A 27877-nucleotide genomic window follows, 5' to 3' on the forward strand; every position below is an offset into this window, starting at 1 on the left:
AGCTTCTTATTAAAAAAAAATACTGCATTCTAATTTGTCTGTTTCTTCACTTTGGTCACTTTGGTCAGCTGTTCCTCAGATTTAGCCAGTCCTGCTACACTTGGAGATCTTCCTCCCCTCGTTTTAATGAATGGAAGCCCCAAAAGCTGCTTCAAAAGTTTGTCCTGCATGTGATCAGTAGACTCAAGACCTGATTATATAAAAAGAGTAGACCATTTGTGCAGAACCTCTATCAGTATATGTTATTAGTAATATATTCCCAATCAAAGATACAGTAATATACAGTGGTGTGCTGGAGGCAGTTTACAAGAAGTGATTATTAAATTTTCTGGAGTTTTGCAAGCCAGTTGAGCAGAGCTGAGGTACGACATTTAGTATGCTGATTGACTGGTGGCTTGCAGCAAGGAACAGCAGGGGCTATGGAGACAGCAGAGCAGGTTGTTATACATGTTACCAGCACACCACTGGCAATACTGTCGATATCCCTCGTTGTCTCTTGCAGAGCAAGGTTGTGGAGCAACCAACTCTCTGTGCTGTGGTAATATGTGCTATGTATGTTTAATTTGGATGTTTTTATTGTTTTTATTGCTTTAAAATTCTATTAGTATTTGAATTGTAATATATTTTCTTCAGTTGCAAGAGTCATTGTCTGAGATGGGCAGCTATAGAAAAGGAAGGAAGGAAGGAAGGATATCAATTCTTTATAATATGCAATAAAAGACACATGCACTACATGTTTCTGAAATTTATTCTGAATCTTCAGTTACGGAAGAATACACAAGCCAGAATAGTTTTGTTTGACATTTGATAGGTGGCTATCTAATATGGCCTGCTTATTTGCCTTTAAAATCTTTATGCTGTCTAATTGTACTTGAATGAGCTAGATATATTTATGGAACTTTGGTATTTTAAAATTAGTATTATTTTTATTGTTTTTCAAATGTTTTATTGTTTTAATTATTTTATACTTTTGGAATTGTAAGTTACCCAGAATTATTGATTGAGATGGGTCGCTGTAGAAATTGAATAAATAAATAAATAGATTATTTTACTTGCTTGTTACAATTTTTGTATGCTGCCTTGACTTGGATGGAGCATTGGATTTGTTAACAATTACCAATTAAATGAATTACTTTGTGGGTAAAGCAAATCTGATTGGTTGCTAGATTAGAAGCACACTTGTTCTCATTAAGCATTGGGAGAATTTTAGAACAAAAACACAACAAGACTTCCTAGAAAGCCACAGAAAATTTAGATAATAATTCTTTGATTTTAAATCACCAAGCCATAGCTCTTAGTAGCTATTGTATTGTTATTGATTTAATTTTATTTGAAACAGTATTGTGGGTGAGAAATAATGTTAGTGGTTGTAAAAGCCTGCATCTAGCAATCCAAGATGGTAGAGTCAGACCCAATCTTTTCTCTGTTGTGATTGTTCATACTTACAAATAATGTTTTTACTTAGAGTATTTTGAAAAGATGATCCCCTGCTGCAGACTAAAACTACCTTCTACATTCTGAGGATTTTATCACTTCATTGCCACTTGAGGCAATATGTCAGCCTCAATTTCCTTTTATTACTAGGCTTCATGCACACAAATACATAGGCACTAGGGTGGAGTATGGTACTTGCCTCTGCAAGGAGGCTATCTACACAAATTTAAAGTTGAATAATGTCTAATAGCAGCATTGCTCTTCTTCTGGGACTACAGGAGTGTACATGCTTTGCGTGCAGAAAGTCAGAGTTGATCTCTGACCCCTGTGTTGGGGGGAAAAAAACAGGGGATAAGAAAGGCTTTGGTCTGAGAGCCACTGTCAGTCAGTCAGAGCTCAGTGAAAAACAGACTGACCTAATAGAAAGCAGCTTCCTATTACTGGAAAAAAGTATACCGGCATAGGCAAGATTTGTGTATTTATTATGAATTACCTAATATCTCATTTAGAGGCTTGTCCCAGAACTTAGAAAAAGGCCTTATCTGGTCCAGCACACTCAAAAAGAGACTCCAATCCTACTTGATGTCTACAGCCTGAGAGAGATTCAGAAAAATTAAGGGTTGCTCTATCATAGCCTACAACCAAAACAGTGTAATGATTTTTTGTTGTTGTTAATCATCACAGTAGAGTGAAATTTGAGTATAAGCTAGATCTTTATAAGGCGTCAAATTTTGTAAAAATCAGGTCATCAGTGAAATAAATGGTAAAACGAGGGTTCTCCCTCAAGCTGTAAGATTTCTTCAACCCTAAGACACTGTGACTAATAGTTGTCTATCACAAATCTTTGAATTCGTCTTAATGAATAATTAAAGAGACAATATACAAGTGAAAAGTTGTGATTTGTAAATCAGGTTGCAATCCAAATATCCACATTTATCTTGAAATGATCTTTATGGTATATAGCAGGACTTCTGAGTTAAGATGACAGCATTTAAATTTTGCTCCAATTTCTTTCTTTCTTTTTTATTTTGGTAGGGGGTAATTTGCTCTGAATATTAAGACATTGTAATATTTTCTTCTAATATTTATATTTTTAAACATTTTTATCTAATGAATAGGTTTTTGTAGCTATTTTCTGTAATTTAATAACTTTTTAACGTTGTTTACTAAGTATTCAAATGTAATTTGTTATCCATTTCTACATGTGACTGAAGGATGCCTGCCATCTTTCAGCAATGCCATTATATACTGCAATTATTTTATGATTTACTAGAATATTGATAGGATAATTTATTAGAACAGAACTTTATAAGTACATGTTTATCCTTAAAGGAACAATTAGATCTGTCTGTCTGTCTCTCTCTCTCTCTCTCTCTGTGTACTTTGTTGCTTCTTTCATTCACTATTGTTTTATTCTTTATATATGTCTGTGGCTTATTTTTACTATGTTATATTTCACCCAGAGAGATAAGATTGGAGCAGTTTACAAATATAGTAAATAAATAATCAGGTAAAAGCAAAGTGCTTGCTTAATTGTAGATGGGGGTCTTCCAATAGCATACAGCCTGGCAACATGCCATTGCATTCTGTGAAGGTTGTACTGATTTCAAAAGGTATGCATATTTCATGCAGGATTATATTCAGAAAGTTATAACTGAAAAAAAAAAATCCTTTTGTAGGCTTGAACTGTGAGCTTATGTTCGAGCCAATTTTTTTTAATGCAAATTATCAATTATGAGGGTCAATTAAGGATATGGGTTTGAAAAGCTAGTTACGGTTAAACTATATATTCTAATCAAACAAATTTTGCTTCAGTGGCTGCATGTTTTTATTTGTGTTGATATATGTGTTGTATGAAAGATACATACAATTTTCAACATCAAAGCAGTAGATGCTTTAATATTCATTACATAAATCTCAAGTTTCCAACTTTTTAGAACTGATTGAAGTGATGCATTTATAATAGATTCTAGATGGAAGAAGAAATACTTACATTAATGGCTCCTCTTCTCCTGTCCCCTGCTTGTACCCCGTAGGTGGAACTGACAGGCAGCAGTGTGTTTGACTATGTCCATCCTGGTGACCACGTGGAGATGGCTGAGCAGCTGGGCATGAAACTTCCCCCGGGACGAGGCCTTCTCTCGCAGGGAACAGCCGAGGATGGAGCCAGCTCAGCATCTTCATCTTCTCAGTCTGAGACCCCTGAGCCAGGTGGGAATTACAATCAGAATGAGTAGGTTGGTGGGCAGGACCTTAACCAAATAATTGAGCTCAAGTTGCTGGTGTGAAAAGATGATGAATAGGTTTAATTGTATTTAACAATTCAGGGCAGCTTTCGGTTCTAAGCAGTAATTAAATAAGGAAGAGGTTTGGAAATAAAGAGACATTTTAATAAGTATAATAGCAAAGCTCTAATTTTGGTTGAACAATGCATAGAGAAAATACCAGTCGATGTAGATTCTCTTTCAAATTATTGAAAAGGTTCAGGTTTCGTATCTCATTTTCTTTTATTGTTGTAGGAATTAGAAGTAATGCATTTATTTATTATTCAGGAAAATCTCTGAATAAGCTTTATGAATATGAGCTTGTGAAGAATGAAAAGTCTTGGGGACTTGTAGAGTTCTTAGTTCTTATTTTTTAACATCAGAAGGTACTTGAAAGATGTGAACAGATAAATTAAGGCTAAAAAGAAAACAGTAATGGCTACATTTTAAACTGCCTTTCCACCCTCAGTATTTAATTAGATCAATTGTATAGAGGAATGAACAGAGGTGACATTCCTCATTGGAATTCCTCCCAGGCCTCTTATAGACTTTGCATTCTGAATGTTCCCATTTTCATTGTGTTGTACTGATGATAATTTAAGTATTAGGGGAAAATCCATTTATAAATTAAACAAAATGACTTGATATCCATCAGTCCCCTAGTTCATCAAGCTGTTCAAACACGAGGAAGATTGGCTGGTCGGCCTGGGTCTTCCGAGAGCTCTGGTAATTAGATCTGCGAAGGATTTATTCTTTGCTGATTGGGGCTTTAAATTAATTGAAGTTCCACATTTGTGGTTTTGTCCTTTTTGTACTTTTTTAGAGGAGATATTTCATATTCTTGTGTGGTGGAGTGCTTGGCCAAGCAGCAGTAGTTTAAATGTTAATTTTTCTCATGAGAAGTTTAAGATTTTTAATGAAGTACAAAGGCTGATTTGAAGCCTTTTATTTGCTTGCTTGGGAAATTATTTTTCTACTATTTAAATATGTTTGTACTGTACTTGATCTGTTGTTTTGAAGCAAGCTCATAAGACAAAAGTATTTTATTAGTGATCATTTTATAAAGAACAGTAAACTAAAGCATCTATGTTGAGTATCATAACAACCGGAAAAATAATAGTGTATTTTTAAATGGAAGCCTTTCCAGATGGAAAAACTGGAAATTTGGGGGGGGGGGGATTATACAAACAATAATTATGAGGATATAAGGACAGATAAAACAAATTTATCTGAGGGGTCCTTGGTGCTCTCTGAGCTTGGTTGTTTTCTTGCAGACGTTTCATAACCCAAATTAGGTAACATCATCAGTGCTACACTGATGATGTTACCTAGTTTGGGTAATGAAACGTCTGCAAGAAAAAAAACAAGCTCAGAAAGCACCAATGATTCCTCATTTCAACCCTAAGCTATAAATATTCTCCTTTATTGATACAAATTTGTTTTCCAGTCATGTGCATGTATCCTCAGAAGCAAGCAAGCTAAACTCATTGTTGCTGACTTTCAAGTAAATTGGCATAAGATTTTAACCACATGCAGTATTTAAAATGCTAAACATTTAATTTGCCAAGCTATATAGAAGAAAATGCAGTAGGTTATTCTTGGCTATTGTGATTTTTTTTAACATTCTCTCTTTTTTCACTGTGGTTTTCCTTTGGAAAAAAAAGAAAAATCAGAGTAACTGGTTTTACTCTGATGACTATGCTGGTTCAGTGATCTATGTGCATATTTTAAAAAATACTGTGATTTGATATGATGGGGATTTTTCAAAGCATTTTGTAAGTTTAGCAGAGAACTAAATATTTATTATCTGTGAGTGCAGCATCTTACTGCAATACAAATTCATCTTCATCTGTGCTAGGATCTAAGTTCAAGAGATATTTGTTCCAATCTTCAGAATTTACATGGGTGCCCTAAATTCTTTATGAGCAAATGGGATCTAAATTTTACATGGTTTTTTAGTGTGCTTTCTCTCCCCAAAAATTCCACTTCATAGGATTTCTCTTGATCAATAGCACAACAGGATATTGTTTCCTGTTACTAGACAGGTAAAATTCTAGAAACAGAATAAATATGGTCTATAATATTGCATGGAAATAATTCCCATTATTTCCATGGAAATTGCATTCTGTAAGCAAGGATTGGAACTGCAGTTAAAAAGAGTTTCTAAAACGAAACAAACTTTATCACACTACCAGAAATACAACCTCAATTATTTTAATTCTTGATAAAGATAGTGTTGAAATGTTTGTTATAAATATGAAGGGCTCAATTTTTACCTCTGGTGGGAATTCTCATGGCAGCTCAGCTATTTAACCTTTCATTCTGATCTGCGATTCACACATGATTTTATTTTCAGAAAATTCTGTAACCCCAGCTCCCACACATACCGTGACACTTAGTCTCCTGCCAAACTTTTTCGATTTACTTTTGATTGTCGCAGTGTTAACCTATTCCTCCTTGAGTTGATCTTTCCTTTGCTAGCAATGTTTCAAGCAGATCCCTTCTTATTTCCTCTCTCACTTTTCTTCAAACTCCCTGATTTCTTCATCCAAATATCATATTGGTTCATTCTGACTGGTTATATTGTAGAATTCCATGAACAAACGAATCCAGCCCTCTTCTACTCTTTATGTTATGGATTTGGCATTGATGTATCTATCACTTTCCATTGATCCTGACAATCCACAAGCCTGGAAGTGACATCTTCATCACCTAACTCGAATACCAGTTTGGTCATTCAGTAATAGCTCTCATCAAATCTTACTGGGACAACCTCAAAGTGAATTTAGTTCTGTAACTATCTCTATGACATCTTTGAATCTATTTATTTATCTAAAATATAAAGATTAAATATCTTTGAAACTAAATCTGAAAATATAAAGCATGTCTCCTGGCAGTCACTTTTCCAAATTATCTATCTGTCTGTCTGTCTGTCTGTCTGTCTGTCTGTCTATCATCTATCTATCTATCTATCCATTGATCCTTCCTTCCTTCCTTCCTTCCTTCCTTCCTTCCTTCCTTCTTTCTTTCTTTTTCTCTTTTCTCTTTTCTCTTTTCTCTTCTTTCATCATATATCTCTTTAAAACTTAGTGAACACTGTGAATATTGTGCTCCTTATATAAATTCTTGAGAAGGATTCTCATTTTAGTATTCCATTGACAAAGAACAAACTAGATGCTAGATTTAGCTAAACACTTTTCACCAGTACGAATACCTGATAGAAATTGCAAAAAAGTTATCTTTTTAAAAAGCTTCTTACATCCCTAAAGAACCATTAGCTAGAATTTCTTATCTTAATAGCACAAAAATATGTTTTTAAAGTTTGCTGTTCAGTGCATTATCATCTCTTTAACTGTTTAATTGTCTCTGTTAGAGACAGTGCTTAAAATGTGTGTATAATTTGAGAAGATGGGAGAAAGGATATCACCATATTAGTATGAAAATGAAACAACTACTAGGTATGGAATTTTTCAGAAAGCTTGATGTGTTCAATGTACCATTACTAAATGACTGAAATCTAAATAACATTTGGCATTGTAATAGAAGGAAGTAAGTGACTAAGCTAACCTACGATGCAGTGGTACGGCACTATAATAAGAAGTATGTTTCTTCAAGCAGACAATTCTTTGATTGTCTTGTTTAAATCATCTGGGAAAAACTCAAAAGAGGCTTTACCAAAAAGAAAAAAAATGTGGTAGACATAAAATGAAAAAACCTAAAACCATGCTGAGATGGGGTTTCAATTGGGTAAAGACTGAGGCATGCAAATAACTTTACTTACAGAAAGTATTACTGGTCTGAGGCATGTAATTTCTAGTCTGCACTTGAAATGTCACCCTCCATATCATCAAGTAATTTTTTTATCGAATAAACAGTTTTTCTTTTAATCTAAAAACTGAACAGCACAAAAGATTGCCCATTTAGTGCATGATATTTGAACATTCCGATGTAGAATCTCTCCAGCAGATTCCCCGGACAATTTAAGCTTGGAACCTCTGGACCATTCTGACTGAATGGTTAATTTACTTTCCGCATATCTGCTTGTGTCTTTTCATTACTTTTAATGGTTCTGCAGGCTTGGGATTATGATTGCTGTACTCTCCTTTTAATAAATTCATTGTAGCTGTTGTTAAGTGCTCAGTAAATGAAAAACCAGCCATTTTCAAAGACACTGAGTAAAAAAAAAAAAAGGAAATCTATGTCATATTACTGAGGAATAGGAGCAGCAGTTCAGATTTTTTAATGCAGCATTTCTATTTGCATAATATTATTAAATTACTATTATTTTTATACTAAATAAAGTATATATGATTTCTGCAGTTGTAGAACTGTAGAATATGTTTTTTTGTCAAGAATGATATATTTTACCTGTGTCTGAACTGAGTCAAGACAAGGGATTGTTGGAATTTATCAGAAAGGTAAGATCTCTTAAAACTAGAAATCAACACTACAACTTTGCAAAATATATCAGAGAATACTTAGTTGAAGAATAATTATACTAGCATATTAATGTCATGAAATCTTTCCATATCGTCTACAGCATTTTTCTGAAGTTCTTTGAGGAAAAGCCAAGAAATATACATAGCAAATGTGGATCTCATAGGATATAACTGAGGGCTGAAGTTAGTTCAAAATGTCAAAAGCATGTTTAGCTGTTTGGTGAGAAAATGCTAAGGCTGATATGACTGACTCATTATATTTATGATCATGCAAGAATATAAAGATACATCACAGTTAAGCAAATAATAAGCATATTCAATGCCTATAGAGCAGTGTGCCTCATTGTAGAAGATCTCAAACTCAGATGATCATGAAGATCATGTGAGGACTAGTTCATTAGACCAATAGCTGCATCCCAACTTTAACTAATGCAGATGACTCTAGTTAGTCAAAGATGAAGAAAATGAAGAGTACCACATTATAACATTAAATGTGAATTCATTAAATATAAATTGATGATGAAGCAGGGCTACTTTTTCATCATTTTTTCAGCCTTTTACAGGCAGAATTTTTCATTAATTTGGTTTGGTTCTGTTGTTGAATACCAATATAAAATCCTTGAACTTAATCATCTGAAACTTGGCAGGATTTATCTCCTTGGAAGAGGTGACTATGCCTGAAAATTATTCCCAATTCTGCCAAGAAAGAAAAATGATACAGCATTGACAATTTGCAAAGGAAAAAAATGTTTTGTCTTTTAATTTGGCACATGTCACCTTCTCATAAAAGGTTATAATGCCTGCAAATTTAGCTCAGTTTCAAATTAGCATTAATCAAAAGCAAGCTAAAAATGATTAAATAAATACATTCTGTAGCACAGAAAAATGCAATTGCCATTTGTTTTCCACTTAATGATTCACGGGGAACATAGAGGTTTGAGATTTCTCACCACATCTGAAATATCAACCCAAGCCTCACCTAATTTGTAGGGCCATCATGAATGAAAAGTGGCCAGTCTGAAAGCAAAAACTGGAATTATGAGCCTCACTGAGGATATAAAGGTGTAATTTGGTGCCCTTAATACAGTGGTTCTCAACCTTTTTAATGCCGCGACCCCAACCGGTCATAAGTCGAGGACTAAACTGGTTGTAAGTCGAGGACTAAACTGGTCGTAAGTCGAGGACTACCCAACCGGTCGTAAGTCGAGGACTTTCCCTGCCCGGGAGCGCCGCACATGCGTGGTTCCGCCCCCTGCGCCGGCCGAGGCGTAGCTGGCAAGCAGCAGAGACGGAGCAGGCTGACCACCAGCTGGCCCAGCCCAAGGGAGGTAAGGCACCCGCCGGAAAAGGGAAAAAAAATGGCGGACAAAAAAATGGCAGACAAAAAAAATGGCGGACAGCCTTGCTTGGCGACCCCCGTGAAATGGTCAATCGACCCCAAATGGGGTCCCGACCCACAGGTTGAGAACCACTGCCTTAATACATGGAAGGAAATAGACTAGTGTTTTTCAAACATGGCAATTTGAAAATGTGTGGATTTCAACTCCCAGAATTCTATGAATTGAAGTCCTCACATCTTGTGAGTTGCCAAATTTGAAAAATACTGGAAAAGACCACCTTTATTCCTCCATCCAGATACAGCTCGTGGGTGAAGAACAGCCCTGGATAGAAAAATCTGCAGAGAATGTAGCAGTTTTTTCACCATAACTTCAAATAGCACAGAGCACCTTTGTTCCTCCTGCTTTGGGCAGGGATGTTTTACTCTCCTCTCTATTGGAACATGCTTTCATCCTATCAACCTGAACAATGCTGAATTCACCTAACTCTCCCTGCTGCCTTCCTCTTGGCTGGGGTGGATGAAGAGAAGCTGTTGAAAAGGAGAAAGTCACTGATAGTGAGCAGGGACTACCACCTGCCTGCTGCCAGTTGATTTTAAACTCTATCCCAGAACTTCTTTCCACCTGCAGATGATCAAAGCAAGGCTGCCATCATTCAAGACATCTTTACATTCTCAGCTACTAGGAGAGGTCCAAGAGAATGATGGGAAAGGAGAGTAGAAGTGGGAATCAGCAGCTTCTTTAAGCAAAGCCCAGCCGTCATGAATTGGGAAGCATGTAGAACACTATCCCTACCCTAGTAGCAGGTACAACGATGCATTCTTGGTGTGGTCTACTTTGCTGAGCCAGCAGGTTGTTGACAAGCACCATCCTGAGCTATGACAATGCATTTATGCAGACTGCACAAAATTGCTCGGAGGACTTAATGGAGGCCACAAGACTACCAGATTGTTCAGAGGGCAATGAGATTATAGCTGCTGTCTTGATAGGATGAGCACTGCAAAAGACATGACCCACTGCTTCAGTTTCCTCCATTCCACATGAGCAAAGATGCCCCCCCCCAAAGGGAATATCTTGATTCCTTCACATAGAATGCTGTTTCAATTTCACAAGGTAACTGGTGGGCTTGAAACACTTTAAAAAACCTCCCAGAAGTTTTATATACTGTATGACAAGAAGCTCAAATTTAGTTGTTCACTAATGCAAAAAAAGGTCATATTCGTCTGGTTTGTCATTTCGGTGTCTATTGAATTAAATGTTAAGATATTAACAACTTTAAGATATTTATTAAAAGTACTATCTCTATGGGTGATTTCAAGTTGCGGATGATATTCTGAGAAACATGCATATATAATATATCGATTTCTAAGGATTCTGTACTTAATGATTTAGACACCGTGTATAGCTTATCTCACAATAATTCTTGATATTCATGAATTTTCTATTTTTTTCCTTTTAAATCTATTTTGGGGATGTGCTTCTTTAATGAGACTGAAAATTAGCAAATAGAATATGGGGAATCAATACTTTCAGACAAAATACTATAATTTTAACCAAAAATGTAAAGCCAAAAGTAAACTTTGGCTTCAACCTGTGGCTCACAAATGGCGTTGGTTGCTAGTTTGCTTCTGGGTTCAATTGAAGTGCTAGTTTTGATCTTTAAAACCCTACATGGCATGGGACCTGGAAATGCTTAACTAAAAAAAAATGGATTACCATTCATCAGAGATGTTTTAATAATGGACAGTCTCCAAAGTCCCTTCAATCTTTATGTTACGTGATTCTTTGATTTAGTTGGGTTGTGTAGATCTTTAAAAAGATGCTTTGGGTTCTTGGATACTCAAGCAAAGCACTCCCTCAATCCTATTTCTCAATCCAATGCTTATAAGAGTAAAGCAAACAGGAAGCATTGCTTTGTCTCTCTTCTGAGACCTCTTCCAGCAGCACAAAATAACACAGAATATCATTGCAAATTAAAAAGTGTTATAATATAAATAGCTATACTGTAAGCAATCTTCTGTCCAGGTATGGGGTTAAGGGCTTTTCCCTCTGATAGCAGTGACTTTTCAAATGAATGAGTATGTCAACTGTGTGTCTCAGTTAAATATCACTGTCCCCAGCAGGATAACTACTATTAGTCTGCTATAGGTAAATCAGTTGAGACTTGTATTGCAAGTAACCAACAATGTACCTTAATCAATTGGAGGAATTGCTTGAGACCAGCAATAGGTTGACTCCTATCCAAAAGGATTATAACTTAACAGAAGGCAGTGGGGAAGTGCCCAAAATCAAAATACTATTCCAGATAATATAAAGGTCTTTTTAAAAATTCTTGCTTAATCACAGGGCATTATTCTTTGCAGTTTAGTAGAATATGAAATCAAATATAACTGTGTTATTATAATCAGTATGAGACAACATCCTTCCATTTCTTAATGTAAATTTTGTGCTCATGGAACATTTCCAGATGGGAACAGCCCTGGGGATCTGAGTTGTTTATTTTTACAACATGCTACAAATTAGACGAAATAATGCAGATTTCCTCCTGATGTTCCCCCAAGTTCTTTCAGTGCTGAAGTACAAAAGTTGCCTTACCCATTATAGGGAAAAAGTAGCTCTAGCTCCCTTCTTGTAGATTTTTCTGATTAAACTCAAGAACTGAACTTTTTCATTTCATTAGATATGAGCTCAACAAACATATATTTTCATATACAATGTATTTGTTGATATATACCAGCTATTATATCTGACTAGTATCTAACCAATAGAATACTTTAGATACACAGTCTACCATATATAAATTATGATGGAAAAACTGCTGCTCTAAATACAGGTTAGATTTAATGAAATTATCTCTTCCACCAAAATAAAGAATTTTAAAGCATCTATTAGAAGAAGGCATAAAATTTCTGTTACTATGAATAAGGAAGTAAAGATCAAAATGACGCTTAAAAATAAACAAACAAAATTACCTAGCCATTTTTTACAAATTCTTAAAGAATTTACACAGATCAGTTTAGAATTCCAACATTTCATAACATGATTTTTGTTTTAAATTGTTTTTAAGAGTTGAGTCATTATGTGGCTTTTTGCTAGCTTGTTCTCAAGTGTCAGAAACAAATGACTTAAGTGTCCTACAAGACAAATGTTCTTTAATCGCCTAATGCACTAATCTATACTTAACCTAAGTCCTAAATTAAGTATCTTACAAAATATAACTTAATCAAGAAACAACCATCAATCACATATGAGTTTGATGAACAGATATAAGAAACCATTGACTGGCAGACAGTTGTCAGTATTGAAGAAGTTGCATCCCTCATTAAAAAAATAGCATGTTTCAGTTGTGCACTGGTAATAGAATTTTAAAGGAAGATATACAATGATCTCATATTTTCACTGAAATTATTTCCCCCCCATTTGCTCTAGCTCATCAAGGGTAACATAAAAATGCAGATCAGGCAAAAACATAATCCTCAATTTGGATCCAGCAGTTTTTATTCTGATATGTTTTTCTGGAAATATTAAAATTTATTATAGTTTAGTTTCCATTAAAGTTTAATGATGATGTGTGTAGTGAAGCCTATATTGTGTCTTCATTTTAATTTTGTTTGGTTATTGAGTTCATCATCTGCTCAGGAATTTCACATCCACAGAAAGCAGTGCCATGGACAACAACAACAACAACAACAACAAAGAAATAGCAAAGATGGCATGTACAGATAGTGCAGCTCTCAAATTATTTAGAGTATGACCTCAGCTGGGTTGCTAAAGAAAGTCTTTCTATACAAATAAAAAAAAGTGGTAGCTGTGGTTGGATTTTAGATTATAATTACTGAACCTCAGATTGCAAATGAGAGTTATGCTAATATCTTATTCTCTTTCTGTCCCCTTCCCTTCCAGAATATTTGACTAACATAATTTGTCCTTCTCTCATTTGGTACCTTACAGAATACAAAACATATTGTTCTATTTGTACTTTTGTTAATTTTTAAAAATAATGGTCAATGGACTAGGACATGTACAAGAAACCCAGAGCACCCAGTGATATCATATCCTATATGTTCGGATTATAAATATTAATTTTAAGAGAAAATGGAAGGAGACTCAGGGCTATTTATAGTAGTAGCCGCATACTGTATATAATGCCCATTCTTTCTGGAATCTCAAATGTTGCAATATGCAATGTTTTCACCCAATTCTATATTAAGTATAAGTCATCTATTTAAGAGCTTTCAAAGTGACTGGCAATTCTATTCTGATTTCCAAAAAAGCTGTTTACCACTCTGTTGAGGTAATGGATTTACTAATCCATCAGAGCCAACTGATCGATAGTTCAGTTCTGAACAACCATGGTATATTCTAGAGCGTCACAAAGTGTATCAGTTTCTTTAATGTACAGTGTTGGGAGCTATACAATTTGACTGCATTAGGATCCTCTTTTATGGCTGGAAATGGTCTCTTGTTTGTTGAACAAGGTAATGTATATCTGAAGCATCATATCATTATACAGAAATGTTTTATTACATATGAATTATAGAGAAACCCCACATAATGTAGAATTCACTATTTGTTTTCATTAAGCTATCTCTGTCCCACCATGCCCACCCTCAACAAAGGACTAAGAGCATTCTCACAGCTATGATTTTTTTCCCTTGGTTTCCTCTAATATAGGCAGAAAAAAACATTAGTAAACCCACTGGGATTTTTTCTCTCATGGCTTTAAAGTTCTAAGGAAGAGATAAGAGCCAACAGCAAATAACTGGATTTAGAATAAACTGAGAAATTATCACACAGGCCTTTCCTCTGCCACAATTTGTCAAATCTGCTGATAGGAAACAAATTCTATTCATAAAGATTTTATTTGGGGGGGCTCTCTTGTGACTTGGTAGCAATTCAATTATAGTTTTGTGAGATAGTGAGCCCGGACAGGGAATCCAGACTGACAAGAAATATGACAGGACAGTTACAGAGTGTTTATGCAATTAAACTTTCACTGACAATACCTGCAGAATGATGAATGCATGGGCGGAGGTATTTGTGCACAAGCAATGCCCCACAAGTATTACACATTTTTCATTATTATACAACTGTTCAGCCCTTGCAAGAATAGCCTGGAGTGTCTTGGAAAACTGCTCTCTTTTTCAGCATGTTAGCCAAATGTTTTCTTTTCTTTCTTTTCCTTTTTTCCAGTGGGTTTAAATGTGCCAGGTGATAAAAGAACATCTATTTTAGTGAAATGTTTCTACAAGATTAAGATTTAGCATGAGTTTGACACATATTAATTTTGAATTCTTAAACAGGCTTTATTCTTTTTCTACCTGAAACTTTATATCATTTCCAAACTGAATGGATATTGCATAATTAAACTGAAAGGTTATTCATTTTATGCATATAAGTGCAAAGGGCATCATAAATGTGGGGTTCTACTGATTGTAGATTAAGAAAGAAAGGAAAAACTTAAAAAGCCTTTTGTAGTAAACCACAAAAGCTTATAGACTAGATTAATATGGTTAGTTAATCATCCCTATTATAGTGTGTCTGTCTTCCAGGGATATATAAAATCAGAAGGCTTATTTGAAAAGCACTAAAAGATTATGCTTAGTTTCCTGAGATATTACAATAGTCATTTTCAATTTTCACTTGTAAAGTGGCTAGTTTGTTTTTGATTTTTTTAAAGCATACTTCTAACGTGTACTGATCTGGATTAGTCTGTTCATTAAAAAAATATTTTGTGGAACTTAGTTAATTTATACCAGTCTTATCTGTCTTTTTTCAAAGGGGTGAAATTATAGACGAAAAAAGGTGCTATTGTAATGAGAAATCATATCATACAAACCTAATCTACACATGACTAATGCTTTGAGTTTATGTAGACAGCACATTAAATAATGTCTTTCACAAGAGCAATTAGAAATATGTGCCAGATCATATTCCTTAAACTTGAATAGCACTACTTAAAATGCCCCAATTATTCAAACTTATAAATCTGTTAAAATCACTTTGATTATATTACAATGTTTGAATAAAACATTGAAGATGGCCCATATTTTTGGTGGACGTATATTCAGGAATGCTTCTAAATTCCAGTCATTAGAGAAGCTTTGATGCAAATGTTTAGTATTTTCTCAATAGACAATTGAGGGCACTGGAAGAGGATGAATATCTTAATGTTCACCAAAAATTATATCCAATTAATTCAACAGGGTCTGATGTAGTTGGAAATGCATGTTTTCATACATGAATCATCAGCTGAACATATGGAAGTGTTCATATGTGGAAGATTACTGATCCTTCTTAATAAATTAGCTTAATAATTTTAGCTTCAGGTTGTAAATAATAGTATTAAAACTAAATATGAAAAGAATAACCATATATGTTGAACCATATCGGAGCTGAGCTATAGTTTTCAACTATTTAAAAGATGCAAATTGTCATAGTTTAGAGTGTGCTGGGAAGTCATGCCTCTGTGTTGTCATTTATATGTGAATAAATAATATGAACACAAATATTGGTGGCAATTTCTCAACCTCAAGAAATATTTTGCACTTATTGTACAACCAAAATGCTTTTTACATGGACAAAATATGCAGCCACCCAGCCACTACTAACCTTGAATATAATGTATAATGTATTTTAAAATATATTTTTTCTTGAAACTTTTTATTTTTCATATAAAACTGATACCTTTCCGTCCCAAAATTGTTTCCACATTACTTAAATGTTGAAATTGCATGGCTGTGTTCCTTTCTTTTCAAAAAAACAGACCTAATCCTGTTAATTCAAAGTGAATAACAAACAGGACTAAGACTTTTCCCAAGTTGTTACATTTATTCAACCTGCTTGTGTTTTGTTCTTCATCATAATTATTTCCAAGTCAAATCTGTGCTGATTTCCTTGTGGACTTACATACCTCTGACTAACTTAAAGAATTGAGCTGGGATAATTCAGACTATTCCTTGGGGGTCATGTTCTCTGTTTTTTTCCAAGGACATTTTTATTACAAAGCTGATGAAATTTGCATATTAATTCATTTCTTTCAATTTTTTAAGATTAAATGTTGTCAACATGTATCAGTGCAAGGCTCTGACAGTGCTGATGAAATGGGTCAGTCAAGCTTGAACATTTAGAGTAATGCAGCCATCTGCAACCTCCAAACCCCTTGTGTAGTTTAGTGCTACCAATGCAACTTGATTAAAAAAAACTTTTATTCAATGAAAGATATTGAAACATTATCTATAAAATGATATGTGATATTGTTGCCATTTGTGACAGCAATATATGCTGTCGTATATTTGATAATGGTTCTAAGTATCTCCTTGAGGACTTGAAGTTAGTGGGCTTGTCAATCACAATTAAACTTTAGTAGGGAAAGTTAGACTCTTGCTGCTCTATAAACATAGATGTACTATACATGCATTCACAAGTATAATGTAAAACAATACTTTTAACCTTACCAAACTTTGATGATATTACACTGAGCTTAATCTCTTTTTGAGGGCTTTCACTGTTTAAACAGCAGTGTTGAATTATTAGAGTTAGTTCATCACTGTATTAAAATATTACCTTATTTTGTTATTTGTATTTACGGTAGCCTACTTTCAAGATTCTGGATGTCTTAGAACTATAAAAACATAATAATAATAATAATAATAATAATAATAATAATAATAATAATAATAATAATAATAATAATAATAATAATAATCAGTCAAAGCCACAGTTAAATTAACATGCGTACTTCTTCCTAATTCAAGTTAAAGCACCAAAGGCTCCAGAGAACCACAGTTTTAGAGCTCCATTTAAAGGATGGGGATGATTCCCATGGGGGGGGCGTTCCAGAGCGAGGTGGATGTTACCAGGACTACAATACATTTTGAATTATTGTTTTCAAATATATTGATTACTTTTTTCAGTGTACTAAAGTTTCTTATCTCGGTTTTGAGCTACTGATACCCTTACATTATTATTGGTTTCTGTGTAAGCTGAGTTTCTACTTTGTTAGTATTTCTTTAGAACTTTAATGTTTAATCAAATGAGGACAAAGTCAACATGCTTTGCATATAGGCGCTACTGCTGATTTTGTGCACACTGCCACTTCCTGCGTGGATGCAAATCAGTGTAGCTTTATTTGCAACAAAGAGATATTTCTAGTAATTAGGAATACAGGGTTTAAAACAATAATTGGCTACACTGATAGAGTTGAATTAATCAATTGTTGAATTAAAAATATTTTGATTTGCTTCCTATTTTTTCAGAACCAGGTTTTAAATGCTTTAAAGCTGCAATCTTCGATCAGCTGGGAGTAAGCCTCACTGAATTTCATAGCTTTGAATAGGAATGTATAACAATGTTATTACTTATTACAAATAAAATCACATATACACATAACTGATAACTAATATTTCTTTCTCACAGTCTTTTTGAAGGTGTTGTCTAGTACTGTCTTTTGTAAGGTTAGATCTAATAAAGTTTTGTTTCTCTAAATACAGAAGTCAAAATCCATTACTGGGTGGATTCCAGTGACATTCTGACTTTGGAAATCTTTTTCCTTATTGACTAAATTAAATTCCCCTTAATTCTGCAACTCTCCACAAATTCCAAATCTGTTGCAAAGGTCGTCTCAGTCTTCGGTAACAGATTTGAGCATATGATTGGAGAATCCAGAGGCAGGGAAAAGAACGAAAGTCCCATTGCACTAATAAAAGTCTGACAGCATGACATTAGATCCACTTATTATTTATGCTCATATACACATTCATTTGATGAATTAATCAATTAATCAAGAAAAAATCATATTATTAATCAGTTGACAGTCCTATTAATAATCTATGAGCCTAGTCGTAGAGAAACTGTGTAGAGAAAAGATCACTCATTCAGTTCCTCAGTAATATACTTGAACAATTAAGCTAGGGAGTTTTCATGGATCCCACAACTTTCTTTCAGTGCTGTTTCTCTGTTATGTTCATTTGAACTTTCTGCAAAAGTTCAGAAAGCCCATGACAGTTCACTGAGGACATTTGTTTTTATTTTTGATCTCCTAGCACTAGAGCAGTAGATTTGAGCATGACTATTCTTCTAGGTTAGTTGCATGCGTAGAGCATTTTAAAAATGCATATCTTTTTAACAGGACAGTTAAAAAAAAGAGTTGTTAAGTATTTGACTATTAAATATTTTTATTTCATGATAACATATATCTGGATTGTATCTACATTCACATATAAAAAACAGAAGGAGAACTGCACATATACAGAATATTGCATTGGAAAATCAAAATCTGGCTTCATATTGTAGACTTTGAAAATGTCAGTTATGAAATATTTAAACCTTCGACTTTCGGTTATAAAATTTTAATTTCGTGAGGTGCTAGCTGGCCAATTGTTCAATACTTGTCATACTACAAATCTATGGTTATCAGCTTCTAAACTTTAAACCAAATTAGTGATTCTGTTAAAACTAATTTACACTGACTTGTCAGATACACATACATACTATAATTTGTTGTCTATTTCTGCATTATAAAAATAAACTATAAAGGGGTCAAATAAAATACACAACTCACAGTTATGTTTTACATGAATCATATCCAGTTAACTGCCATATGCTATATTACAAAGGCAATCAGAATCATTCAGCTCATGTGTGTATTTATTTGGACACCAGCCTTTGTTATTGTTTCTGTATATATTCCTAAAGAAAAATTCTGAAAAGCCACATCTTTTGTAAGTACCCATTAAGATCAGGGAAGCATTGGATGATTTTAATATAGACCTTAAGGTAGTCCTCGACCTAGGACTGTTCATTCAGTGACCATTTAAAATTACGCAGACATTGAACAAAGGGAATTATGATCCCTGCCTAGGTTATATGGCTGTTGCAGTTCACCTGTAGTCACATGATAAAATTTTTTGATACTTGACAGTGCATCTCCCCTTACAGTCACGGGGACATTGCAGTTCCCCTCCACCTAATAATAATAGTAGTAATAGTAGTAGTAGTAGTAGTAGTAGTAGTAGTAGTAATAATAATAATAATAATAATAATAATAATAATAATAATAATAATAATAGTTGGAAGGGACCTTGGAGGTCATCTAGTCCAACCCCATGTTCAGGCAGGAAACCTATACCATTTCAGACAAATGGCTGTCCAGTCTCTTCTTAAAGACTTCCAGTGTTGGAGCATCCACTGCTTCTGGAGGCAGGTTGTTCCACTGGTTAATTGTTCTAACTGTCAGGTAGTTTCTCCTTAGTTCTAGGTTGCTTCTCTCCTTGACTAGTTTCTACCCATTGCTATATCTCCCCCATCTCAGCTGCCCACCTGGCCCACCAGTATCCACAAAGCTGCTGCAGCCCTGGAGACCTCAGCATGGTCCTTGTCTATTTCTCCCCATCCCAACACGCATGGGAGGTCTGAGCCCTCTCTTTGCCCCACCATGCCCGTGAGGCCTGGGCTCCCTCCTTGCACCACCACATCCTGGTTTACTAGCTAGAAGGCTCTTTAGCAAGCAATTGTTCTGCAGGATAGAATGGCTTTTTTCTGGCCAGAAAGCTAGTGAAGGTGATTGTTCTGAAGGCTAGAAAAGCTCTTTCAGCAGCTGCCCAGGCCTCCCAGCCACTGGCAGGTTTTCGTGCACCTGTGGACACTGGGCCTCCCCACACTGTTAAACCCCCACACACACACACACAGAGTGGATAGCTTAACAATCTCAATTGAGAGAGCACGGATTGTGGTAGTTGAGCAAAACAGTCACATGGCCATCTCAATGACAGCTTTGTTCAACAGCTTAGATTCCAGTCCCAATTGTGGTTGTAAGTCAAAGGCTGCCTATATGCCATATGAGGATTGGGGATGTGTAGTTTTCTGTTCCAGAACTTTAAAAAATGTCTCCAGATTATGATAGGGAATCTACCTTTATTATTCATGGAACCAAAGTAAAAATTTCTGTCAGAGGTTTTTCTCTTCTTGTCCTTAACTCCAGGAATATTGGAGGTTAAGGATGAGGAAATGTTAGACATAATTGGTAGAAGAGAATGCAGGAGGAAGAGCATGTTATAGATTTCTTTAGAAAAATTCATCTTTGTATAATTCATACCTGTAGTCTAAAATACAAACAATGAAAACTAAGAGTCTATGAAAAATGTATTACAGTATGGATAGAACAATCGCAGAAGAAATTTATGAGCAAATGAAGTACCCCATAGAATTCGGCAGTTTATTAGAAATTTAAGTGAGCTACTTTCATAACAACTCAAATTGTAAAAGCTGAAAATGTGGTACTTTTAAAGACAGATTTGATGAATGAGTATGAGTACTGAACTAGAACAAAAACCATGCACAATTCAAGATACATAAAGAGTACTTCTGGGATTCAAGTAGATTGGATTTAATTTTTTCAAATGCCTAACTTCCTTTCAAAGATAGGAACAATAATTTCTTATAAGCTAACATTTGCAATGTCCATTAGTAAAAGAGGCAGACAAATCCCCCCCAAAAACCTGGGTTGCATCTACCAGCAACTGTGCTCCCACACATGTCATAATATCCAGGGTCAGTTTATTTGAAAACATATTTCTACACAAACTATAGATTTTGAATAGTGAGATTGGCAGCATGTACAATAAATTAAATATTCAATAAACTGTATTGTATACATAGTATACATAATTTATATAGCATAAACCTATATAAAGAACTTGGACCTCAAATGTAATTCTCAGATTTTGAAAAAGTCAAGACTCATTAAGAGAAAAAGAAACACTATGATGCCTCATGAAATAATTTTATTCAATTCATAAAATTCTACATTCATAATTAAAAATTGTATTATTCCTTTGTTTAACATAATAGTGAATCAGAGTGTTTCAGTTTAGCTTACAACTTTCCTACCCTCCATCCATCCAGTTTGACTTTTCTTTATCAGACTTTATATGTAATTCAACATATTATCATGGGTTGTAAAAAGTTTTTTAAAAGACTTCTACAGTTCGTTAACATAATGTTCATCTATTTTTAGTTTTGTCTACAATACAGGCAAGAAAGAGAGGAAGAGAATTCCACTGTTCAGCTATTTCAAAGGCCATCTTAAATCACTGACATAATGGCAGATTTTGAAATCTAGGCATTCATCATGATAATTTCCTGTTCACATCCCCAGAGCTGATGCAAAAATGCAGGCAGCTGTGTTGATACATTATATGTTTCTGTATTTGTTTATAATGGGTTTTAATTGCCCATTCAAAACCAAGCCAGCCCAGAATGTGTTGCATTATCACCAGAATAACTATCAATAATGTGGCTGGAAGGAATGGTTTCTCTCTCAACTCAAGTTTTCAGCTAAGCTGAGAGGGAAAAAGGAAATCTGTTCCATGAGAGACTGTTACCATCTCTGCTTTAACTATTGCATGAAATACTCGCCTGAAATTATGAAACGTCTACATGAAATATTTCATCCACGTCTCCACAACATATTCTTGCTTTTCCAAACACAGTTCTACTTTGCAGATGTACAAGTGGATAGATGTGCCTCTCACTGTTTTCATATTATAATATTAATCACAAATGGGTGTAATCTAAAAATTGGCCTATGCTGCAGCAATGAGGTGCTTGAAACAGAAATTGGGGAGTACTGCTGCACTTGAATTTGTGCACAGCTATTATTCCATTAAACAAACTATGAACACAGATGCCCTTTTGGATCTCCTAAATTCCAAGTTAACACAGTAATCAGTTGGTTATTTCTCCTATATAAAACTTGTATAAACCTAGTAAACCCTTGCCCTAATGGCACATTTATACTTATGTTTATTATCCTATCCTTTTTGTAGTGTCCTTTAAAAAGACATATTCATATGGGCACTGTGTCAACTAAAGTATTCAAATAATCGTTAGCCAATGTCTAGAAACTCCACTCAAAATACTCTCCTCCACAAACTAAATACGTTACTTTCTCAAGAAAGATGGCATTTACAAAGTGAAGATTTTAAAACTTAGAAGTTTCAGCACAAATAACTGTAGAAATTCCAGTGCATTAAATTTCATGACCTGAAGTATATGCTGGGATCTAAAGCTTTGTAGATGAAGAATTGTATTCCCTTTCCCATAGTAGTATTCCGATCCCCTTTAAATTCAACAAATTCTTGAACAATATATCTTGAGGAGTACTTGTCATTGTACACTATTGAAGTTTCCCTGAGATGGCCATGGGTATGAGAAGTGGAATTTGAATAAGAAAATAATAAAATCATTGGGATAGTTAGTTCAACATTATATGCTAACAATGGCCAACTGGACACATAAGGGAAATCTCAAACAGGGCAGCAACTACTAGTAGGAAACATATTAATAGCTAATTAGCCATTAATTATGGTTTTCAGTCAATAATGCAAATGTAAGAATGTTATAGTGAATTTTAATTTCACTACTACTCAATTCTTAAAAGCAGAGAATGTTTTGAAGATTATTGCTGCACGGTGTGTCTGCATGTTAAACTCTCAAATCAAAACACAATGTAGTGATTCCTGCAAACTTGCATTCCTTATATTACTTGGGATTTTTCTTTAACTTAGAAAGATCTCTGATAACAAGGTGATTGCGTCTCATGACAATACTGTGAATATTGAGCATATCAAGATATGAACTCATGGAAGGTCACAAAAATTAATTTCTCCAGATTCTTAAAAGGTTTCATTGATGATATACAATCTCTTTCTTCAGCAAGAGCAGCCAGTTCTTGATAATCTATCAATATTGTGATGAAATGAATTTTTTTCCATCAAATGAGATTAATTTGTTTTATTTAATATTTTTTTCTTGGGAACAGTGGAAGAAAAAAAATCTACCTTGTATCCTAGGAAGGAATTCCAAAATGTCTTATTTTACATCAGCAACTTTAGAAACAATAGATATGTATAACTGTGACAGAAGTACAATTTGCAACTGCCAAGGTCTTGCATGTAATTCGTCAGAATTTTTTTGCACTAAGTAGAGCCTTATAGCCAATTGTGACCCAGAGAGAGAGAGAGAGAGAGAGAGAGAGAAAAGAAGAAGAAGAAGAAAAAGAAGAAGAAAAAGAAAAAGAAAAAGAAGAAGAAGAAGAAGAAGAAGAAGAAGAAGAAGAAGAAGAAGAAGAAGAAGAAGAAGAAGAAGAAGAACTCTCATTTCATGTGCAATCTACATAGTATGCACATATATTGAAACCGAGAACATTTGAAATTAATTTAATTAAGTATAATCTATGGCTGCACAGCCTTTTTTATGGTTAGGTCTACTTGCTCTGTGAGTGGCATGCCAAGGTTCTAAAAGTGGCCAAATCCAAGATAAACATTGTATGAGCAAGGACAAAATTATTTATTTTAAGTTAATTTTTGTGTAATTTAATTTGAATGTTAAGTATACATTTAATTAAACTTGAATTAAACTAATTAAATGCAGCTAATGTGATTACTCTCCATGTAAAGCAAGGTTTTTCTTTCTATTTCTTTCACACAAAAATTACAGGATGTTGGCAGTCCTTGGAGATTATGTATCTCAGTTTTCCTTCTTTTATTTATTTATTTATTTATTTATTTTGCACTTGCATTTGGATCTTGTTGTGAAGCAAATGATACTTCACATGGTCTATTGTCTTGGTGGCCCTGCAGCTGAAAAAATGCTATTGTCTTCCAACTCTTCTAACTGCCTGCAATATAATATTACGGGACTTAACATTTTTTATAGCTTCTCTACCTATTTATTATTACATTATGTAATTCAGGTCTCTACACTATACATTTAATGTTTTTGAGATTGAAATTGCCATGTATGAGTGCATCTGCCCTGGAATCTAGATCAATTTCCTTCATTGTGATGTATTAGAAAGAATGAGCACTTGTGGTGAAAAACATAGTTTCAATAAGCAATGAAGAAAGAGGTTCCCTGCTTTAAATTGGAGGTCTATCAATGGATCTGCTTTGAGGCACTTGGTTTAATTGTTTGACATCGATCTATTATAATTTCATTTGCACAGCAGTAATTTTTATTATATCAAATTTTATTTTGTCATTAATGTTAATGTCCTACTCAGAAGTAAACGTAAGCAAAATTAATTGAATTTATTCCTAAACAGACATGAGTAAGATTACAGCCTGAGAAATTAAGGAAAATAATAATTTCTTATATTTTTCCTTTTGAAGAGGTTAATGGACATGTTATCTTCTTACAAAAAAGCATGCTGGTGGCTGTTGAAAAAACATCTGCATTTACTTGTAAAATATACTATTTACTATTAATACTATTCATAGAATTCAGTTTTGGGATGAAAAGTTTAGTAAGAAAAGGACAAACATAAAACCAATATCTTCCCTACTCACATGTTATAGAAAAAGGGTAGCTTCCTCTAAAGTAAAATGCAGAAAAACAGGTATCTTGTACAATTGACATATCTTCTTATTGTTTTGTTTATATTAAAATATTTGCCATGTATATTAAATGAGCAAATTGAACAAACCACACATGACCAAGTAAATCATCATGGCTATAATTCCAGATTTTGTTTGTTTCCCTGTGGATTCAGTTTATGTGGCAGGAAGTACACTGATATTAAATTTCCAGGAAACCCATTGTGAAGTATACGAAAATAGAAATACTGGCTGCGGAATAATAGCTTATAGATTGTGCAAAAGGTCTGAATCTATAAAATCTGCAGCTAATTATATGGTTTGGGAATTTCATACATACAGTCCAGCATACCAAAGAAGAAAGATAGAATGCAGGAAATTGGATTAATTTAGAATGATGGGAGGGGAAAACTATTTATTCCTTTGTAGCAACATAAAATAATCTCATTCAGTTATATCAAAGCCTTACTTGTATTAATTCATAGAGAATTTATTATGCCCCAATAAAAACTAAATTGCTCCCTCCAGGGGAACTTCATACTTTGCTCTGAGGGGTTTTTTCCCATTTTATTTTTATTTCTTGTAGCAATAGTAGTCTTGTAGGATGGTTGCATTGTCAGCATTTATCTTGAAACTCTTGGATATTAGTTTTGACTGCAGTCACCTTTCTGACAAGTGTTGTTGCGAGTGTGGTTTATATCCCTGTTCAGGGTGATTTCTGATGATAATGCTCTGTCTACCTCACTGCTTCACACTAAATTGTAGATGCCACGATGACAGGACAAACAGTATTCAGGTGCTAAGCTCTACTTTCTTTGTATGATGTCTGGGCCTTTCCCACAACATGAGTGAGTTAAAATTAGGAAGCGAAAATATGCAAAATATTTCTGCTTAAAAATAATGTTCTGATGGTTATTAAACAAGTAATATTTCATTTAATCACCCAAAGGGATTACTTTAAATGAGCAGACAGGAAGAATAATTTCTTAACACATTCCTGCCCTAGAGTCCTACTATAATGGTTCTTCACTTGCCAAATTAAGAAGCTATAATTCAGGTTATAATCAGGATGTATCTTTTTCGAATGGTATATACAGCTCATATTCCTGACATAAGTTCTCTGACAAAAAGATATAGATGCAATATCATGCCCCCAGCTTATATGATTTCTAATGCCATGGGGGGATTCTTCTATTTTTACATATAAACTTCTTATATGGTGGGTTTGTTTGTTTGTTTGTTTTTTTACTTTTCTTGGCCACTAAGAGGCAGTAGCCAATCAGTTTTGTTTTATTTGAAGCTATGCATATAATAATTTTACTATTAGGTTCAAATTCTCATGGACCCTTGTTTTTTTAAGTGCCTATATACAGTGCATTAGGTTTAGGAGCTATTGAAATGCTACTGCTCAGCAGTATTGCCAGAGGAGATATATAAAGTCTCTCTTTTTAAAAATGATATGCAGAAAAGTATAGATGTTATATTATGGCATGCCTTTATCAACAGGAGACACCTAAGAATGGTCCTATTTCATTACAGTCTGTTGGTGGCACAGCATAAACTGTGGTAACAAAGATACCACTCTTGTTTTTAAATAAATACTACAAAGGAGCTGTAATTAGTTGAGCTGGCATATCATACAGTGCTGTAAACAGCAGTTACAAATTCTGGCTTCATCTGTGCATGATTATCTCCCTATCTTGTCTAACTCTCTGCCTCTTAGGCTCAAGATCCAGATGGATCTCCAAAGACTTGAACACTGGGCCCTATCTAAAAAATGAAATTCAGTGTGTAGAAAAATAAGGTTTTATACTTAGGTAAGAAAAAAATAAATGCACAGTTAGAGATTAAGTGAAACTTGGCTTAACAGCACTATCTATGAGAGGGATCTTGGAGTCCTAGTAGACAGTCATTTAAATATGAGGCAGTAGTGTGCAGCAGCAGCCAAAAAAAGCCGATGCAATCCTAGGTTGCATTAACAGAAGGATAGAATCAAGATCATGTGAAGTATTAATACCACTTTATAAAGCCTTAGTAAGACCACACTTAGAATACTCACCATATTATTAAAAAGATGTAGAGACTTTGGAAAGAGTGCAAAAAAGAGGCTAAATTGTATGCTGACTGGTTGCAGGAATTGGGTAGATCTAGTCTAGTGAAAACAAGGACTAGGGGTGACATGATAGCAGTGTTCCAATATCTAAGGGGTTGTCACAAAGAAGAGGGGGGGGTCAACCTATTTTCCAAAGCACCAGAAGGCAAGACAAAACAATGAATAGAAACTAATCAAGGAGAGAAGCAACCCAAACTAAGGAGAAATTTCTTAACAGTGAGAACAATTAACCAATAGAATGGCTTGCCTTCAGAAGTTGTGGGTGCTCCATTGCTGGAGGCTTTTAAGAAGAGACTGGACAGTCACTTGTCTGGACTGGTATGGCATCTCCTGCTAGAGCAGGGGGTTGGACAAGAAGACCTCCAAGGATCTTCCAACTCTCTTATTCTGTTATTCTGTCTCCTTTCTCTTTGGGTATTTAGCAAGGGTGTAGTAAATATATATATTCTCTCTTTTGCTCCAAGAAAAGGTGATAACACTTATTGGCTTGGTCCATCCCAGCCTACCTATAAACTTAGAAATGAGACAGAAAATCATTGTAAAATGTTGGAACACAACTTCTGAGAGTTCAGCTTATCACAGTTTTCAGAGAACTCCTGGGAAGTTGACACCACGACTCTTCTTCTGTTTAGTGCTTATTTTATCATGGTTTTCATGCCACTTACATCACACTTTTTAAAAACTAATAGAACAGGTAGATCTGATATATTTTATACTTCCTTTTTATTTGCAGATACAGATACAGCTGTTACACTTAGTGTGGCCAAATTTTGTGCTGTGGCTTGTCCAGTCCACCAAATGACTCTTCAGGAATCGGGTTAGTGACAAGTTATTGAGGCCCTGAGCTTTATCTGGATCGTCCATCATGTTTTTATGCCAATGTTTTATTTAATTGTTATGTCTATGTTTTGGA

General features: G+C 34.5%; 1 protein-coding gene across 1 annotated transcript in view; it reads left to right on the forward strand.

The window, feature by feature from the left end:
- The window catches only part of LOC107292948 (neuronal PAS domain-containing protein 3), a gene marked incomplete at its 5' end in the record, with an annotated part of 219172 nt that overhangs the window by 112956 nt on the left and 78339 nt on the right, over nt 1–27877 (forward strand). The window contains one exon of the mRNA XM_015822079.1: nt 3471–3645. Coding sequence (XP_015677565.1) covers nt 3471–3645 — 175 coding nt within the window. The remainder of the gene's footprint in view (nt 1–3470; nt 3646–27877) is intronic.

This window comes from Protobothrops mucrosquamatus, unplaced genomic scaffold, assembly GCF_001527695.2.
Source record: "Protobothrops mucrosquamatus isolate PMUCROS unplaced genomic scaffold, P.Mucros_1.0 scaffold1459, whole genome shotgun sequence".
Taxonomy (NCBI): Eukaryota; Metazoa; Chordata; class Lepidosauria; order Squamata; family Viperidae; genus Protobothrops; species Protobothrops mucrosquamatus.